The sequence below is a fragment of the Carcharodon carcharias genome, chromosome 11 (genome assembly GCF_017639515.1).
Source record: "Carcharodon carcharias isolate sCarCar2 chromosome 11, sCarCar2.pri, whole genome shotgun sequence".
Classification (NCBI taxonomy): Eukaryota; Metazoa; Chordata; class Chondrichthyes; order Lamniformes; family Lamnidae; genus Carcharodon; species Carcharodon carcharias.
Window position 1 is genome coordinate 43863373 of NC_054477.1, and position 20717 is coordinate 43884089.

General features: G+C 44.0%; 1 protein-coding gene across 6 annotated transcripts in view; it reads right to left on the minus strand.

Moving 5' to 3' along the window:
* The window catches only part of LOC121284064 (protein furry homolog), a 520851-nt gene that overhangs the window by 343448 nt on the left and 156686 nt on the right, over nucleotides 1-20717 (minus strand). For all 6 annotated transcript variants that reach the window (XR_005944426.1, XM_041199077.1, XM_041199078.1 and 3 more), the window contains exon 4: nucleotides 68-207. Coding sequence is in view for 5 of the 6 variants with exons in the window: in XM_041199077.1 (XP_041055011.1) it covers nucleotides 68-207 (140 nt within the window). In the remaining variant the exon portion in view is untranslated. The remainder of the gene's footprint in view (nucleotides 1-67; nucleotides 208-20717) is intronic.

The window sequence follows — 20717 nt, forward strand, 5'->3', positions numbered from 1 at the left end:
GAACAGAACCCACAAGGCAAGCTGTATGAACAGAAATAATCACCAAAATAAAATGAAAAATAATTACCCTTTTGACTTTGTACTTGTTCTGGGCCGATACTCGTGGGACTCATCTTCTGTACCATTTTGTCTTTTATACCAATCAAAGAGTGTGCGCAAAACAGAGGGTAGACAGTACTCTGCAAGTGAACTCATTGAGTTGATCAACTGGGGAAGAAAAGCACAAAAGGTGAAAAATTACATGCAGTTATACACCTATTAATTGACAAAAAAAAATTAAATTTGGTTCCAGCTTTGATCCAGTTGGCACAGTGGTTGCACCATCATCTTTAAGTCGGAAAATTAACATTTCCATCACAAAGGGGTGGATTTTATAACCCCCACTTGATGTGTTTTCGGTTGGTGGGGGGGGGGCACGTAAAATATGATAGGTGGCTAACACACCGCATCCTGTCCACCCCTACCGCATTCCCAATAACACGGTGTGTAAGACACCCACTAGCCCATCCGCTAATTAATTAAGAGACAGTTAAGGGACTCATTCAGCTTCCAGTGTCATAATATGCTGGGCAGTGGAAAGTGGGCAAGAGTGGGGAGCCTGCTTTTTCACCATCTGAGGTGAAGATGTGGGAAGGGGTGGGTACCTCCTTTGGGGGTGCCCTGAGCACATCAGAAGCAACATTCTCAAGATGGTAACCGCCGCCTTTTTGAGCTGCCTCCGCTGGCCTCCCAAAACCCTAACCCCACCCAATCCCTGCCCACTCAAAAATCCTCAGCCTAATCACCAATCTTCTTCATGGAACTGCTTGCAGTCCCAGCAGCAGCCTCTGCTGAGTTCTGGCACTGCAAGAGCTGCCAGCCAATCAGACTCGCAGTTCTCAAAGGCAGGATTTCCTTTCACTGAAATGCAGGAGTTCCACTCTCAGCTTATTAAGACTACCCATGATGCAATAGCCTTTTTAAAAAAGTCAGTTTGTGACCAACTTTTCTGGGGGTGGGTGGGTGTGCTAGGTTAGGTTTTCGGGAGGGGGGGGGGGGAGGCCTAGCAATATGCTCCCCACCGCCTGTAAAATTCACTCCATAGACTGCCTACTTCCACTTCCATAAAATCACCTGTGCTAGACTCTGCCTCATCAATGCGTTCATTATCTTCAACCTCTACAAACTGGAGGAACAGCACCTCATCTTCCGACTAGGCACTTTACAGCCTTCCGGACTGAATATTAAGTTCAACAACTTCAGATCATGAACTCTTTCCTCCATCCCCACCCCCTTCTGATCCCCCTTTTTCCAATAATTTATAATATTTAAGAAATGTTTTTCTTTTCCCACCTATTTTTAAATTTATTTTGATCTATTGTTTTATCTCCACCTTTTAGCCCATTTCGATCCCTTCCCCCCACCCCATCCCCACTAGGGCCATCTGCCACTTGCTTGTCCTGCTTGCAACCCTTAATGTCCCCATTAGCACATTCCTTAGATAACATCACCATCGTCAACATCCCCTTGTCCTTTTGTCTATGACATCTTTGGCAATCTCTTCTTTGCCTCCACCTATCACTGGCCCTCTATCCAGCTCTACCTGTCCCACCCCCCTCTACCAGCTTATATTTCATCTCATTTTTCTATTTCCTTAGTTCTCATGAAGAGTCATACAGGCTTGATACGTCAACTGTGTTCCTCTCCGCAGATGCTATCAGACCTGCTGAGTTTTTGTTTTTGTTTCAGATTTCCAGCATCCGCAGTATTTTGGTTTTATGTACAATTTCAACGCTTTTCTAGCCAGACTCCCATCTTCTACCCTCTGTAAACTTCAGCTCACTCAAAGCTTTGCTGCCCATTTCCTGACTCATACAAAGTCCCATTCACCCATCACTTCTGTGCTTTCTAAAATACACTGACTACATGTCCAGCAATGCACAAAATTTAAAATTCTCAACCTTGTGTTCAGATTCTCCATGGCCTTGTACCTCCCTATCCCTGTCACCTACTCCTGGGAGGAATGATGCAGTTGTGGCTGGAAAAGCACCTGGTCATGGCGGTGGCTCCACATTCAAGTAAGTATATTTTTTAAAAATTACCTTACCGGTTGTGTTCGAACAGGCAGTCCCTTTAAACAATGATGCTGACTGCCTCAGGGCAAATCAATCATGCAGTGGGGTTCTCAAACAAAGGTCCAGGCTCTGATTTGCATAAATGAAGGGTCTGATGCTTGATTCAAGAATGGATACTTAATGGCAATTTTTTGGCTTCTAATAATAGTGGGCAGCATTTGCCATATTAAAGGCTTACGAGGCAGCTTAGCACCTGAAAATCAGGTGCTGCTTAGCCAAATCTCTAAGTCATTAACTGTTCATTTATCTCACCTGCTCTTTGCAGAATTAAACTATGTGCAAATTGTCTACTATATTATCTACAGAACAACTACACTTCAAAATAATGAATTAGCTTTGATGCAGTCTGGTTTTTTTGAGAATAGGAAAGGCATTTTGATAAATACAAGTTCTTGTTTTCTTCATACCATAATCATAATGCTCTTTTGATCAATATCAAATAGACATTAGATGGGTGTCACAAAGGTTTTAGTTTCAAAATAGCAAATTGTTACAACCACAGCCATGTTATTCGCTGAGCAAGCCAAATCCCACAGGGAAACTTGTCTTACTGATCATAACATTTTTTTGTGTTTTGAAAACAAGGGGAAAACTACTAATCCCAGAAGCACAGAATCCCAGTAACACTTTTAGGATTTTAAAATTAAATGATTAATTAACAAGAAGAAAAAAAACTTAAACACGCAAGATTAAAATTACACAGTTGAAACAGTCTAACAAAACATTCCCCAAAACAATAACCTGCTTGGTCAGGACACACAAGTAAACTACCTGGCAACAGCTCCTTTATAGATTTTTAACCATAAAAATCATATAATATTACCAAAGACAAAAACTGCTGCTACTTTAATAAAGTATACCACACAACTTCTCACTCACAGTCCACAATCTGCCGTGGAAATCTGAAGGAAATTCAGGAACAGGCTGCTTTCTGAAAACAAAAAGACTTTTCTGGCTTGAAACTGGATGGCTTCTTCAAATTCACAACTTATCTCATCACACAGCTGATCTCAGGACATCTCCCCTAAATAGCCACTCAACTAAGCCTCTCTCCTTAAATATTTTTTATTTTATTTTCATCCTAGACTCCATTGTCTGAAGCACCTCTTTGAACCCAACTTTTCCAAAATATAAAAATCGTTAATGGTCCGTTAATGACCTTTAATGGTCAGGATTTTTGGGTTGGCGGTGGGCAAGCTGAGGAGTGGCAGGGAAACGGTCCACTGCCCGCGATTGGCCCCTGATTGCAATTTCACACCGGCTGTTTAACGAATGGCCAGCCAGCATGAAAGGCCTGCTCAGAGCTCAGCACTGCTGGGGCGGGGGTGGGAGGAGTGCGAGCACAAAAGTCTGCGCATGCACATGGGAGCACGCACCGAAATCTCCTTTAAGGCAGGGAGCTGAAGAATATTAAAATCAAAAATAAAGATTCTGAAAGTGTACAAAACGTCCCCACATAGGACTCTCTCACATGAACATAAACTTAATACAACTGCTATCAACATATTTTTTTAAAATGAATGTTGGAAATCTCATCCCACTCATGGATGAGTTTCCTAAAAAATCCAAAGGCTGATTCGCCCGTGTACCAACCATAACGTTGGACGGGCAGTGAAAAAGAGCTTTCAATTAATTAATGGCCTTAATAGGCCTCTTAATTGTCGGCGGATGCGCTGCCGACTCGCGTGTGCCCGCTGACCGTAATATTGCACAAGTGCGCGATGTTGTCGGGATGCTCGCCCAACATCATCGCGCTCTAATTTACATCCGATCAGGTCGGGTGTGTGCCCGCCCACGGGGCCTAAAATCCTGCCCCATGTTTTTCTATTAACTCCATTTTCAAATCAAATAAAATTTAATAACCTTCCCTTGTTTACTTGAGCAACTTTGTAAGTTGTATAAGTCCCTTAACTTCCCTTTGAAATTTAGCAGCTGAAAAATTAAGCCCTTATCTATCACCTAATGCAAATTTTAAAACTGAACTTGTAATTCCAACTTCACCATAGCCTCTCATTACAAATGTATGCATCTTGCTCCTTTACCTTTCATCTCTCAGTTCCCACAGACAAGCTGCCTTTACTAACCTTCCCCCACTTTAATTACCCATGGACACACAAAAACACATAGCCTTCTTTACAGAATACTACCATATTCCCCAAAATACTAAAAAAAGACAATATCCATTTTCACAAAGTAAAAATTTGATTTTTAATGGCTGAAGTTTCATAAGGCTGGATTTTCAATTGCTGCTGGGGATGAGTGTGGATGCAATTTGAAAATTGTGTTCCTGGAGGGCAGCACTGGATCCTGGAGTCTTGCAGGAGGGAGGCAACAGGAAGTCTGCTTGCTGCCAATTAAAAGCCCCTTAAGGAGCTTTTTAAGTGGCCAGTACAGAATAAAATGGGCTTTTCAATCCGCTTTTCCAAATGAACCCAAACAATCTGGTGCACAGTTGTTGGGGTCATCGCAGGGCAAAAGGAATTTGATTCTATCTTTGTTTTGTTGTGAAATTTGAAGGGTCAACTAGCGCTGGGCTGAGCTCTGTACTTTGACTTGAGTAACTTCCATGGTCACTTTTTACCATCTTTATCCTCCTGACCCTTTCATGAGCCACCTGCTCTCCCCCAACATGGCTGCTGCCTGCCTTTGCCACTGATGTTAGACCGGCAATTCTGCCCTCTTGGAGGTACTTGCCGCTCGCGCTGAGCTCACCTCCTGGCCAATCAACCACTTACATTTAAAAATAGCCTCTTGGGAGTAACACAGTTCAGGTGAGGGATCAGGACCCCAAATTCATCTGGGTGTCAGCCCATTAGAACGGAAAGACCTGGGAAATTGTCACATGTAGGCCAGACCAGGTAAGGACAGCAGATTTTCTTCCTGGGTTTTTACAACAATGGTTTCATGGTCATCATTTAGACTTTTAATTCCAGATTTTTTAAAATCGAATTCAAATTCCACCATCTGCCATGGCCGGATTTGAACCCTGGCCCCCAGAGTCTCTGGGTTATTAGTCCAGCGACAATGCCACTACACCATCACCTCCCCTTTGAGGTTTCAACCAACTGATATTGGGAAGGCCCTAACTGGCGAGTTACACTGAGGCATGCAACTCATCAGTATTATGGAAATGAGGCTTTAGGCACAATTTGGAACAAAATTTGGGCCTCTGTCATTGGGCAAAAGCTCCAAGTGTGCTGCTAAATTTGCACTGGAAGCTGACTGCCACCAATATTTTACCTGTCTTTTTCATAGCTCCTTTATCCAAACCAAAGTAACAGACTACACTTTAAATAGACAATAACTTCCTTCAGCTGAATGAACTAAACACCCCTCTTTCTAGTGTATGTCACAATTAAGGCATTTTGTCATGGAGGAGATTAACATGGTTTCATCTATCATTACTTTTTTTTTATCATTTCTTCAAGTCAAAGCAGGAAGGAAGGGTTGACCTTGTAAAGGTTTCATACTTATAACAGGAAGGGAGGAGAGTCTGGACAGTCTGTGAATTACAGACTTCATTCACACTCAGTGGCAAGATGAATCCTAGCTCTATGTTATAGTTGGAACAGATTAAATGTGTGTGCAAATATGGTCATATTGCAATGAATACTCATTTTCTTTCATTATAAATGAACTTCATACAGTTGGTGGATATCACTTCAATGTACTCATATGCCTGGTTGTCTTGACCTTGGGCTTCAACCACTAAAATTCACTTGTCTGTTTAAATGAAACCCTGTGCTATTTTTACTGGCACACACTTATATAAATAAACTGAATGAAGGTTTTCTTATTAACCACACATAGATTTTACATTTTTAAATCAATGTCTTTACTATGCTGCAAGATTTGTACGGATAACATTGCCACATGGATTTTAATGTGGCAGTCATCTTAATTCAAATGTTCTTTTATTTTGTGATTACTTAGAAAGTTATGTAGACACATTGGGGACCGTAAAATGCGGGAGCTGTTCAAAGGTCCATTGACTCCGACGGGACCACAAAATCATGCCGGCGTAAAATTCCACCTATTTTTAAACTCAGTGAATAAACAAATACAGTTATTGTTAACAATTGTTTTTTTAAAATGTGACGTTTAAATCACATTTAAGCTATATTCATTTAAGCTATATTTGAATACATATATTCAAATGTATTATTATTTTATTTCAAAACATCTATTGTGGATTTATAACAAGAATGGGTGTATTTTAAAAACAACACCTTGCCAGATAATATTTTTTTCTGCCTCATGAGCTTTAAAATTTGACCACCCCTGATTGAACTGTACTTGACTGACATGGGAATCAAGAAACATTACTGTTTACATCACCAGGCTTAATAGCTATACCAATTACCAATATATTTTCTGGGCAAAATCTCAGAATCAAAAATTGAGATATAATCAAGGCAGCCAGCATTGAAGTTGTGTTGACAAATTTAGTTTAAGCTTTTTGAAGAACTGATTGATTAGGTAAAGTGGCCCAGTTTAACACAAGAGGGAGTGGCCCTGCCCACTGGCTAGAAAATCAGGGATGAGTCCACCTCTGCCAACCCTGGAAGCCACAACACTGTTTAGCATGGTTCAGGCAATTAGCTGCCTTAAGTCATGGCTTCCACCCCCACGAGGAAGGATCTCCCACCTCCAAGAGCTGCTGGTCAGAGGGCTGGCAGCTCTTCAGTCCTAGCTGCACCATGAATAGCAATGGCCACTGCTGGGACTGCAACAGTCCTCTAACTTGTGACCCTGGAGCAGGCACAGAGAAGTAAATGGAGTCGGGAACCACCAGGGCCAATCAGGCAGACCCTGGTGAGGGGGGCCTGCTGGAAAGCACGGGTGGGGGAGGGTGTGAGATCCTCTGCAGGGAAGACCTGTGTTACTGTGGGAGGACAGGGTGTCCAAACAGAAGGGACCCCACCCCCACCCCAATCTGGCAGTCTCGCCACATGGCATGACCCACTCTGCCACTGGTAAAATACCAGCACTGGCAGGGAGGCAGTGGGCACAGCACCCCTGCCATCCCACCTGACTTTATACCACTCTACACTGCTGCCTGCAAGCATGTGGGGGGGGGGGGGGGGGGGTGGGCGCGCGCGGCGGGGGGGGGATGAGTGAGGCAGAAAATCATTTTTAGAAGGTGTTTGATAGGGGTTCTCTCAAGAGGCTTGTTTGAAAAATTCAGGCATATAGTACAAAAAAAGTTGTGGCAGCATGACTAGGAAAGCTGGCTGAGGGGCATACACCTAGACAGTTGAAGTGAAAAATCATTGATCAAATCTTTAAAATGTGAAGCAAAGCCATCTTGAAGGCATGAGATGGGTTGCATTAAGTTACTAGATCTTCAGATCTGCTGTTTTATTACCACCTCATAAACTTTAAATATGGATGGGAAGTGAGTCATTTTGCAACTAAACTTGAAATGCTTATGCTTGTTTATAAAAGCAAAATTACTTGGTGCATATTGAGATTATAATTCAAGATTCAATTTACCAGATATAGAGTGGAATCTTTCGGTCCTATCAGCAGCAGGAAGTTTGGAAGGAGGGGTAACTTAATTTGATGTGAGGCCAAAAATCAGTTTCCCGACGTTGGGATGAACTGCAGGAATTCTGTTCTTGGGACTTCAAGGCAGGTTAAGCTCCCCGATGAACAATGTCGGGAAGCCCTTTTGCATGTATTAGCATGTCATGCACGCTCATTACAAGGCCACCTCGCTGGAATTAATTTACCCCTTGAAAACATGAGAACAAATGGCCGAGTGCAAGTCTGTATCTTGTTCTCATGTTTTGCTTTCAGAGAGCACTGATCCTTATTCTGGTATTACACCTACTCTGGACCATTGTTTTGTTCCTTTACTACCACCATTCTCACTCTCTTTGCCTTTTGTTCCATGACATTTTTGTAATTAATCTCCTTTGCCCTCTAACCTATCCCTGACCTTTCTTTTTTGCTCCACTTGACCCTTCCCCCTATTTCAACCGCATAAAACCCATTGAATTTCACAGAATTGTTACAGCGCAGGAGGCCATTTGGCCCATCGTGTCTGCACTGGCTCTCCGAATGAGCATTTCACCTAGTGCCATCACAGTCTCTCTTCAGTTCCGAAGGAGAGTCATATTGGACTCGAAACGTTAACTCTGTTTCTCTCTCCACAGTTGCTGCCAGACCTGCTGAGTTTTTTCAGCACTTTGTTTTTGTTTCAGATCTGCAGCATCCGTGTTTTATTTTTGTTATTATGCTCAGTTGTTTTCTTCTCTCTATGATGAAGCCCACACAGCAGCAGGTTTGCTCCCAACTCATAGGTCTCATAACATCAAGATCGTGGAAAGGTGTGGAGGTGGGGTGCCTGGTTGGAGATCTTTCTTGCTGTGGGTGCTCGATGGCACCTGACTCCTCGAGGAGAAGGGGCACCTGGAGGGAGGTCAAGGTACCCCATTCCTCCTCGCCTAGTCAACTGCTGGCACTGCGCCAATGCCTAGAGCCACTGAGCTCATATCCAGCAGGACCTGGTCTCCAAAGCGGCTGCCACCGTTTCCCTGGAGGCAGCCAAGTGCTTGTATACTGGATCCATAACATAGAATCACAGACTTGTTAAAATACTGAAGGAGGCCATTTGGCCCATCGTGTCTACACCAGCTCTCCAAATGAGTATTTCACTTAGTGCCATTCTCCTGCCTTCTTCCTGTAACCATACAAATTATTTTCAAATAATCATCTAATTCCCTCCTGAACGTCTCTATTGAACCTGCCTCCTCTACACTCTCAGGCAGTGCATTCCGGACCCTAGCCACACACTGTGTGAAAAAGCTTTTTCTCACATTGCTTTTGCCTCTTTTGCAAATTATTTTAAATCTGTGCCATCTAGTTCCCGATCCTTTCAAAAGTAGGAACAGTTTCTCCCTATCTACTCTGTCCAGACCCCATAACAAAATATGGATGGACTCCTTCAGCTTTCCTTCCGGTCTGGGCATGACCACTGGCATCTCTGCCTGATGTTCCCCTGCCTGTCGCTGCATCTCCAACAGGTCTCTTATGGCTGAGTCCAGAGGCTCATCATGTGCATGGGGCTCAGCAGGGGCCTGGTCTTCAGCAGTCTTCCGAGTGTCAGTGACCTCAGTTGTCACTTCCTCTGCCAGCTGTGGACCCGGGTCAGTGATGGTGCTCACCAAATTGTGACCCCGAGCCTACTCTATAACTTGGACCCACCTCCCCCACAAGGTGCATGTATCTGCATAGGTGGAGGATACATGGGAACAGTGCATCCTCTGAGGTTTGAGGCATACTACTCAGAGGTGGTTTAGGGCTGGGGCTGTGGCTGGTCTGGGCTACTGGTCTCACCCCTTTCTTGCTGGTAGCTGGAATAGAGAATAGAAAGATTTAGTGATTACCTAAGCAGGCTCCTTAATTAAATAAATCTCTCATACAGTGGCACAGCAAACTGGAGGCATGCTCACTGGCTTCCTTGGGGAGTCTTACCGCCCCCTCAGCACAGACTTACTCCTCTCCAGCTATCTCTGCAGCCAGCTCCTCAAAAGGGGTGAGGACTCGAATATTCAGAATGCCACCTCCGTCTAGGAACACTTGCACTTGTTGTGGGCATTCTTCTCCTGCTGAAGGACAGAAGGATAAATTGTCATCCCAATGGTTGCATGAGCAGTTCAGGAATATGCATGCGTATGGCAGCTACTGAGAACTCCCCAGTAAGTGACTAAGAAGCAGAAGCCCCAAAAATGATATAAGCTTGAGAGCATGAAGTGGCTGGCACACATTTAGTGCTGCAATCTAAACTTCCATATGGCATTCCTGCACACTTAGACTGCCTGATGCCCTATGAGTGTCAGTTTGCAGTGAGAGTAAGTGCTGCAGTTACCCTGGCGGAGCGCAGCAGATCATTCATCCTCTTCCTGCACTGCTAGACATCTCTACACTGGACACCACGGGCATTAACCTCTGCTTCGACAGCCACCCTAGACTGCCATGGTCAGATGGGAGGGCCTCATGCTGCCATTCCGAGGAAAAGGGGGAGGCGATAGTCTAGTGGTATCGTCACCGGACTAGTTATCCAGAAACCTAGGGTAATGCTATGGGGACCCGGGTTTGAACCCCACCATGGCAGATGATTGAATTTGAATTCAATAAAAAAAGTCTGGAATTAAAAGTCTAATGATGACCATGAAACCCGTTGATTGTTGTAAAAACGCACCTGGTTCACTAATGCCCTTCAGGGAAGGAAATCTGCTGTACTTACCTGGTCTGGCCTACATGAGACTCCAGATCCACAGCCCACAGCAAGGTGGTTGACTCTTAAATGCCCTCTGAACAAGGACAACTAGAGATGGGCAATATATGCTGGCCTAGCCAATGATGCCCACATCCCATGAATGAATAATAATAAAAAATACACCTTCCACCTTTCCTGGATGTCCTGGCGGAGAATCTCTAGGGAGGCTTCGCTGAACCTTGTGGCCGGACGCGGTTTGTTTGTGTGTGACATTCAGGGGCAAGTAATCTGCAGCTCCTGGCCTGCAGTGAGTGAATGGCTGTCCGGGTGCCTTATAAATACGGTATCCGGACCCTTGACCCCATGAGGTAATGGCAATTTCCTGCTGCCACACCATGAGATTTGCCGTGCTCCACACAGATGTGTAAGTAATGATCACGCGTGTTCAGCTGTCCCACCTTCCAGTGGAAATCAGACCGGCTTCCTCTCCCGCAATCGAACTTAGACTTCAGAACGGAAGATTCTGTCCATAGTAACATTTCTGCTAAAAAAGCCAAATCCTATACCAACTGAGGATTAAAAAAAAAGCAAAATACTGCAATGCTGATGATGGTCAATACAGGATACAATTTTCTTATTCTTTTCCATGAGTCCTTTTGCAGAGTATACACCAAGAATGGTTCCACGGATGAGGAACTTCAGTTACGAAGATAGATTTGAGAAGTTGGGATTGTTTTCCTTGGGGAAGAGAAGGCAGAGAAGAGATTGCAGGTGTTCAAATGTCTACACCTGGACAGAGCGGATAGGGAGAAATTATTCTCACTTGTGAAAGGATTGAGACGAGAGGGCACATATTTAAAGTAAATGACAAAAGAAGCAAAAGATGCATGAGGAAAACTTTCTCACACAAGTGGCTGGGGTCTGGATTGCACTGGCTAAGAGTGTGGTGGAGGCAAGTTCAATTGAGGCATTCAAAAGGGAATAAGATTGTTATCTAAAAAGGAAGAATATGCAGAGTTACATGGAGAAGGCAGGGGAATGGCAGTAGGTGAATTGCTCATTTGGAGAGCTGGTGCAGACACGATGGGCCAAATGACCTCCTTCTGCACTGTAAAAATTTTGTGATTCTGAGTGAGCAATTAAAAATAAAGAGTGATTACTTTCATCTAGAAAGCTATTTGGAGGGTGGTAAGTAGAGGTTTGAAAAGTAGAACCTAAAGGTTAGGGAGATATGGATAAGCATTTGAGAGAAGGTGAATGTAGGTAAAAGTGAAAGTGGGTAATCTTGCAGAGCCTGATAAAGTTGGTTTTCATGATGCATTGAGTATGGGTTTTAAAACTTAGTTTAGATTCAAACAGGACAGCACGTTTGCATATTAGTCAAGTTCAACCTGAATGTGAAATCATGAATATACATACAACTGAGGGTTCTGTTGAATAGTTTTTGATGTTTGCCAATCAGAATGGCTTCAAGCTTTGCCAGAATTGGCAAAAGAAACTACAGAGGCAAGGAAAGGGTTTGAGGAAGGTCTTTGATAGGATGGGAGACAGGAGAAATTAAATGACAAAGGGGATAATGGTGCAAGGCAAAAGGGAGGTGGTAACGGAACAAATAAACCCAAGGTGGGTCTAGCGGCAATGTAAATGTGAAAACAGAATCATCGCTAACGGCTGGCATCCAAAAAATGGGGGCAAAGGTTATGATCTGAAATTGTTTCATTCCATGTTGAATCTGGAAAGCTGCAAAGTTCTTAACTGAAAGATGAGATGCTTTTCCTCAATCTTACTATGAGTTTCATTGGAACAATGTAGGTAGGTAACTGAGCACAGAGAGGTCAGAATGGGAATGAGGCACAGAAATAAAATGACAGACTGGAAGCTTACTTCCTGTCTAGCTTTTGAATTGATCGGAAGTGTTTCGCAAAGTGGTTAACTAAACTGCGTTTGATCACCTCAAAGTAGAGGAGACTGTGTATGGGCAGTGAATGCATTATATTAAATTGAAAGTAGTACAAGTAAATAGTTGTTTCACCTGGAAGGAGTGTTTAGGGCCCTGAATGCTTGGAAGGGAAGAGGTAAAAGGGCAGGTGTTCTATCTCCTGCTCTTGCATGGGAAGGTGCCTGGGAAGGGGAGGAGGCGTTGGGGGTGATTGAGGATGGACCAGGGCGTCACAGAGAAAACGGTTCCTTTGGAATGCCATGAGGGGAGGGGAAGATGCATCTGGAGGTGGCATCATCCAGGAGGTGGTGGAAATGATGGAGGATGATCAGTTGGATGCTCAGGCTGGTAGGATGGATGGCAAGGAAAAGGGAAATGCTATTGTGAGGGAGAGAAAAGGGCAACGGCCGAAGATATAGGAAATGGAATGAACACAGTCGAGGAACCTGTTAACTATGATGGAAGAGAAACCTTGCTTGGGAAAGAATGGAAAACATAAGGTCATAAGAAATTGGAGGAGTAGGCCATTCATAACTAAGCATAGTGGAAGCACTGGTGTAGAAGGTGACAGCATCAGAATAGATGTCACAGTGATGGAGAAGTTGGAAGAATGAAATATAGTCCATAATGGAAGCAGGGTGGGCAGAAGTGTAGTCAAGGTTGCAGTGGGCATAAAGCTTTCAGGGAAGAGGCAAATGGAAGGCTGGAGGAGGAGGAAATAGAGGCAAAGATGATGGCAGAAGCGAAGGAATGAATAAGGCTAATATTTTGAGATTATAAAGGCCATATAACTTAGCATTGGAGGTGAGAAATTGGGCCTCAGGTGGCAATGTGTCATTGAGAAGAGCAGCCTCAAGCTGTCTTCAGCCTCTGAAAAGATTTTGGAACACAATGAACATTTGCTGTGGAGGGGACTACAGAGAGATTCAATGAGCTGAATTTTATTGGCCCCGAGAGGGTGAGCTGTGAGGTACAGGGTTTGGTAAAATCACAAAAAGCTCAGTCAGATTGGCTCCTTGATGTGTTCCTGGCATTGGGGCATATTACTGGCAACGGGACCAGATGTTGACAGCTGCCTGCCCCAAGGAGGTGGGCAGCCGATTTAGATATGTGAAGGTCTTATTAAAAGCCATTTTACCATGTCGCTGGTATGTTACTGATGGCGGAGTGACTTCCTGCCACGTGGGGAGGCCGCCAGCTAAATAGAGACAGCCTGGGGGGCAGGGGAGGGTGGGAGATAGGCCTCATAGGCCAAAGAAGTGGTCACGGTAAGGGAAGGCAGCACCTGCAGCCTCAAAGACCTCTCCAGAGTGGCTTCCCTTCCGACTCTTGGCTGCATGACTTTTATCAATTTTTCTTCTTTCTACCTTCCTAGCTGCCAAGGACTTCTGCATTCCTCAGCAACAACCATCTTTCCCAGTGGCGCTGCTGAGGCTTCAGAGCCACATACACTGTGATTGGGCCAGCAGCATGGAGAGCCCACTGGCTGAACAATTAGGAGGCTGCCTGTGGTAAAATTGCTGACCAGTCGACAAGTGTGGCCCCAGGAACTGCTTTTTACACAACGTCAGTGTCTCCACTCATCTAATAAAATTCAGCCCAATATTTCTTAAGGTGATCCATCAAGATCTGGTAATGGTAGTTGTATGGTCAACAGAGGTATACAACCAGGCTAGTTGGGTGTCAAGTGCACTCAAATTGTTATGTCACTAGAGGCTGATGATCTAGAATTCCCAAATATTCAATGAGTTTAGTGATAAAATAGTAGAATCACTAACCCTAATTTTTCAAAAAACAAGGATTGTAATAAATGACTAGAAGGTTGCAAATGTTACACTTCTGGAATTATGGGCAGAATATTGCCCTCATCGGGCACGCACGGCGGGCAGGCCCAGGAGTGGTCATAGAGCTGACTGCCACCGACGATCGGGCCTTGACCGCAATTTCACGCTGCCTGGCCAATTAATGGCCAACCAGGGTGAATCGTGCACTGCAGCACTCAACGTTGCCGGGGTGGGGGTGGCAGGAGCGCTGATGTTGCATGCACATGGGTGCATGCAATAAAAGCTCCCTGAGGCACAGTGCTGCCTCAGGGAGCTGAAAATTTTTATCAATATAAATAAGAAATTTTAAAGTAACAAAAACATGTCCCTTCATGTGACTCTGTCACATGAGCAGGGACGTGTAAAACATGAGTGCCAAAAGTGCTTTTTTTATTGAATCACTGGACAAAACCTCACCCCACCCGTGGATGAGGTTTCACCAAAAATGCAAAGGGCACTTGGCCTTTCTGCCCACCTGCCAACTGAACAGTTGGATGGGCAGTGAAAAATTCAAGTCAGTTAGTTCCTTAAGGGCCTTAACAGGTCGCTTAATTGTCAGTGGGTGTGCTGCTGACTCCCATGCACACCCGCCGACCAAAATATTGCGCGAGTGTGTAATGAAGTCATCATGCATCATTTTACACTTGTTTGGGTCGGGTGTGTGCCCCCTCGATGAGTGCAATATTCTGCCCTATAGACTAGACAGCTTTAGCAGCAGAAAATATTCTGTAATCTATAACGAAGGGTATCATTTTGAAAGGTTTGCACTGATCAGGGATAGTTAACACAGATTGTAAAGGGGACAATGAGCTTCCCTAATATGATCAAATTGTTCAAAGTAATTACAAAACATAAAAAAGAAGACAATAGTTGTCATATATAAAGTTGCGCCAAGAGATCGGAAGCTGGATATAAAAGGAGTGGGAGCACAGCAATGATTCCAAGGACGGAAATTTACAGCCATTTCCGGAGGCTTTGAAGGTGGGTGGCTTGTAAAATACAGCACCTACCCACCCACCCCAAATTGTCTTCCATTTTATGGGGAAGGGTGGGGTGTGCAGTGGAGGTGTCGGGCAGTCCACCAATTCTTGGGCTTGTTGGGGCCCTTAAGTAGCCAATTATTGGTCTCTTAAGTGCCTCTTCTCAACCCCGCTTTTATTTTACCTGTGGCAGGGAAAGGCCCATGCCTGTGGTAGCCCAGCAGCTTTTACTGTGTGGGCTGGTGTCAGGCAAGGGAGGGGGACCTAGTTTGGGGGTCCCCTGTGCCCATCGGAGGCACCACTCCCAAAATGTCTAAATCCCATTTAACTCTTCCGCCCACTAGCCTTTCAAACCTAGCCTATCACCCCCACTGTGGACACACTGGACTTACCTGAAGTCCAGATTCCATTAGCTCCACTCTTCAGGGACTGCCTCTATTCTCATCAGTGACCATCATTTGATGCTGGCACTGCTGAGACTACAAAGCTGCCAGCCATTTGGACTTCCTCCCCAGTGGCGACAGACCAGTTAATATCCGTGGAGTGTTAAATAGCTTTGGGGCAGCCGGCATTAGCAGGAGACAAAGCAGCAACAACAAGAGCTCAAGTCCAAAAAAATGTGGCCAAACTTTTTTTTGAGCTAAAAGTTTTGGAGCAAGTTTGTTTTTGTTATCTTCTTTTTTGTTGGTTTCACTCCTGGGTGTTTCAGTAATGGCCGATTCAAGACTGCATTCCCTGTTGACTATTTGGGTGGTGGGGCAGGAAACCCTGCCATCCAAAAAAAATTTGTCCAAAAAGCTGTCAAGAATTTGAAGCTGGACGTTAAGGAGCGGGAGCACATCAGAGGTTAAAAGAGTGCCGAAAGATCTGATGAATATAAAGGAGCAGGATATCAAGGCATTCAAGAGGACGCAGAAATGATTCACAAGAATGGTTCCAGGGATGAGGAACTCCATAATGTGGATAGATTGGAGAAGCTGGGGCTGTTCTCCTTGGAGAAGTGAAGGCTGAGAGGAGGTTTAACAGAGATGTTCAAAATCATTCGGGGTCTGGACATAGTAGGTAACTGCTGGGAATAGGATTGAGAACCAGAGCACACTGATTCAAAGTGACAAGGTGTTGACAAAAGAAGCAACTGCGGCACAAGGAAAAACATTTTTACAGAGCAAATGGTTAGGATCTGGAATGCATTGCCTGAGAGTGTGGTGGAGGCAGATTCACTTGTGACTTTCAAAAGAGAATTGTCATTATGTAAAAAGAAAAAAAATTTACAGGGAAAAGACATGGGAATGGGACCAGGTGAGTTGTACCTGCAGAGCCGGCCGGACCTCCTGTGCTGTAACCATTCTAGAATTCTATGATATGGAATTTCAAGAAAATATTTGACAAAGTGTCATGTAAGAGATTTGTTGCAAAAATTTAGGTCGATAGTATTTAAAAATAAAAATGGCAGCCTTGATAAAGGGAATTTCTCAGATTGTCAAATAGTAAGCGATTAGGATCACGAATCGGACCTCTCTTGTTCACAGAATCGCAGAATTGTGATTCAATGCGAAGCCTCTTGGAGTTCCCACAGAGGCGTGCACTCTAAAAGCAGAATCTTTGGCTCGGTTAGCGGTAGGGGGGGGGGCACTCGCCAAGGCATAAGATGACATGTGGTGACATTGGGCGTGCGTCCTGACGTCACCACACATCGTTTAGATTTTCAGTTTGGCAGGCGTGCAGCTGAGTCGGCTGTGCGCCCGCCGAACTATCAAAGGCCTATTAAGGCCATTTAAAAAGCCAGTAAAAATTAGCTGAACTGCCCATCTAACCTTTAGGTTGGCGGGCTGGCGAAGAGCCCAGGCGGCCTTCGCATTTTTCATGGAACCGCATTCACAGGTGGATGAGGTTTCATGGACGTTTTTAAAGTGTTTTAGAAGTTTTTAATAAAATTAATGGACATGTTCCAGTTCATGTGACAGTTTCACTTGAGGGGACATGTCCTTAAATTTTTTCTTACCTTTAATCAATGTTTTATAAGTGAAAGTAATCTCCCTGAGGCACAGAGTTTTCTGCGCTCTTTCGTGCACATGCAACCCTAACTCAGGCAACCCACCCTCCTCTGCCCACACAGGGAGCGCTCAGCACTTCCTAGAGGTCAGAGCAGCCCTGCCATTCCATAGAGCCACAGAAAGATTAGAGCACAGAAAAAGGCCATTCAGCCAATTGTGCACTGGCTGAAAAAGAAAAAAACTAGCTACCTATTTTAATCTCACCTTCCAGCACCCGGTCCATTGCCTTGCATGTTACAGCATTTTAGATGCGAATCCAGGTATCTTTTAAATGAGTTGAGGGTTTCTACCCCCACCACCAAACTAGGCAGCGAATTCCAAACATCCACCACCCTCTGGGTGAAGAAGTTTTTCCTCATGTCCCCTCTAATACTTCTACTTATCACCTTAAATCTATGCCCCCTGGAAATTGACCTCACCGCTAGGGGAAACTGGACATCCCTGTCTACTTTATCTAGGCCTCTCATAATCTACTACACCTCAATCAGGTCACCATCAGCCTCCTCAGTTCCTAGGAAAATAGTCCTAGCCTAGCCAATCTTTCCGCATTGCTGAAATTTTCAAGTCCTGGCAACATTCTTGTAAATCTCCTCTGTCCTCTTTCCAGAGCAATTATGCCCTTCCTGTAATATGGCGACCAGAACTGTACAAAAAATTCTAGCTGTGGCCTGATCAGCATTTTATACGGTTCCATCATTACATCCCTGCTTTTTTATTCTATACCTTGTCCAATAAAAGAAAGCATATTCCATATGCTTATTTACTTGTCCTACCACCTTCTGTGGACATGCACTCTAAGTTCTCTCCAAGATTCCTCTATTTATTATTGTTATACACATACATAAATGATTTAGAAATGGCATAGAAGGACTAATATCAACGTTTTCTGATGGTACCAAATTAAGGTATAGCAAACTGATACAGCTGCTGTTATGTTATTCACAGTAAATTACAGGGTAATAGCAGCAATATTATACCGTGCAATTTTAATTTTATTGATATAATGCTATAAAATGCCAATGTTCTGCCTTTCCCAACCTGCATGACAGTAAAGTAACATGGGAGAGATCAAACTCAGTCTGCATGACCACTTTGCAGAACACCTCTGGTCAGTCTGCAAACATGACCATGAGCTTCCTGTCACTTTTCATTTCAATTCTCTGTCTTGCTCCCACTCTGATTTTTCTGCCTTTGGCCTGCTCAAGCTCAAGGAACAGGACCTCATCTTTCGATTTGGCAATCTATAGACTTCTGGACTCAACAATCAGTTCAACAATTTTAGATCATAACTGCTGCCCTCATCTATTTGGTATGTTTCTTCAGTTGGTTCAGTGTTTCTCGTTTCTTCCTTAATGCCTTTACTTTGCAATTGGACGACTGTACAGCCATTTACACTTGATCCATTACCCCTCTCTTTGGCTTTGAATCAAGAAACCATATACCGCTGAAAAAAGAGACATGTTGAGGCTTTTGTGTTGCACGCATCAGGACACTTGGCAAGAATATCAATATAAGGGAAAACAACAATTTATACTGTATAGGGAGAGAGTGCTGATTGGTTGGCAAGTGAACTCTGATTTTGTTGGGACTCAGAAATGTTACCTGTAGTGCGTAAGGAAAATACAACTTAATGGAACTAATCAAAAGCACCTCATTGTCTCTAAGAATCTGTTATAAATGTTTTTTTCCAAATACTTTCACTGGAGTGTGCATCTATCATTTGCCCAGATATCCCTCTTCAACAGCGTAACCTCTGATTTATCTTGAGATAACAGCACAGGTGATTTGGAAGTGTTATATAAAATTTTGTCCATTACGTCTAGTGTAACATTTGTCAGCTTCAAGTGTATGTGTGACTTTCTGGCAATTGATTGCTTCAAATTTAGCCATCCAGTTAGTAAACAGTGACAAATCAGAATAAAAAGATAAGGAACACCAACATCAATTGAAAGGCACCAACTATTTTCAATGGGAAACCAGGAATGAGCAATAAATGTGGCCTTGCTAGTGTCATCCACATCCTTGAAAAACTACAGGGCAACACGTATACAGTAAAGAATGTCAATACATACAGAAGCAATGGGCTTTTGAATGGCTTGCCGCATTTTATGGGACAGTAAAATTCCGTCCTATGATTCTTGTGAAACTCTGTCTCTCTCACAGGGATTCTCGTCTTCATCCTTCAAAGATCTCACCTTAGAATTCTCTCCAAAAGTCGTTTCAACTCGGAGTAAACAACGTGCAGGAAAGGACCATCTGGTCCATTAAACTGGCAACTTGTGTGGTGCTCTATCCAGTTGTTTGCAGTGGTCCACAGGGTAACTGGTGAAACTGTTTGACCCAGCAAATATGGTATCAATTACTTGTTTAATTCAGAGCATGTACTAGGGTGATTCCACCTTAATTCCACACTATACCTTCCTTCTGTTACTGACCATCGCAATGTCCTTTTGAACATAATACAAAAATAAAGCACATCTCATCTAAGCCAAATTTATCAAACTATAGCCTGTTGCATATCCTTGCACATTCCCTTAGGATCTATCTTTCATGTAGCTTTGCCTATCTTAGCACTCCTTTGCAATGCTACCCCAGTGGGTGCAGCATGGCTGGCATCTTTTAATGGTGAAGACTACAGATGCCCTTGCAGGATGATCTCAAACAGCACTGGCCCTAAGCAGGCCAGCTTCAGACTGCAATATCTTGGCATGGATGCCTGGTGTCTCACCACATGTAGATCCACTCAATGTTATCCTCTAAATTACAAGCCAGTCAGTATCTGAGCTGGTGTTAATGGTGTTTTCTCATCATCACTGTCAACGTGTTGTTTCTCATGAAACCTTACGAAATCAGATTTACCTTAAAGTCCAAAGCAAAGATTGGGAACTCCAAGCCGCAATAGGTCTCAGAGTTTTTGTGCATGCATGGACCAGGAGCAGGCTACACATGCACAATTCAGAATTTTAAGTTCTTTGGGCCAAGGATGGGCCCAGCATGTCTGCACAGAAAGGGAAAACTGTGCAAAAATCCAGATCATGTGACTGGGAGTGGAGCGACATTGAAGAGAAGAGTCCGAGGCAGTGGACAGGGAGGGATCTCAAAAGATGAATCCCAAGCAGGGGGCAGACACTGAGGACAGAGGCAGGTCCTAGTTAAAGAAAAAAAGAGGATCAAAGGAAGAGGCTCCATTCAGAGAACGGCCTCTGGCTGTCAGGCTCACATGGTGAAGACTCAGGAAAAGACCCTGAAGATCTAAGAAAGCAGCAGAAGGTTGGTCACTCTGGGCTGCAGGCCATTGGGACAAACGTACCCTTTAGGAGAAGTAGTGTTCTGCCCAGTGGAGCCAAAGAGCTGAAGTTGTGCTTGTGAGTTGGTGCATGAGTGCAGATTTGGGAATCCAAGGGAACAGAATCTCAGGAGATGAGATTGAAACCCTGTGACGTGGGCCATCCAAGTTGGAATGACATTTGAAGAGAATTCTAAGGTGAGATCTTTGAATGTGAAGACAGGAATCCCTGTAAGAGAGACGGAGTTTCACACAATTGATTGAGTTATAGGGTGGAATTTTATGGCCCCACAT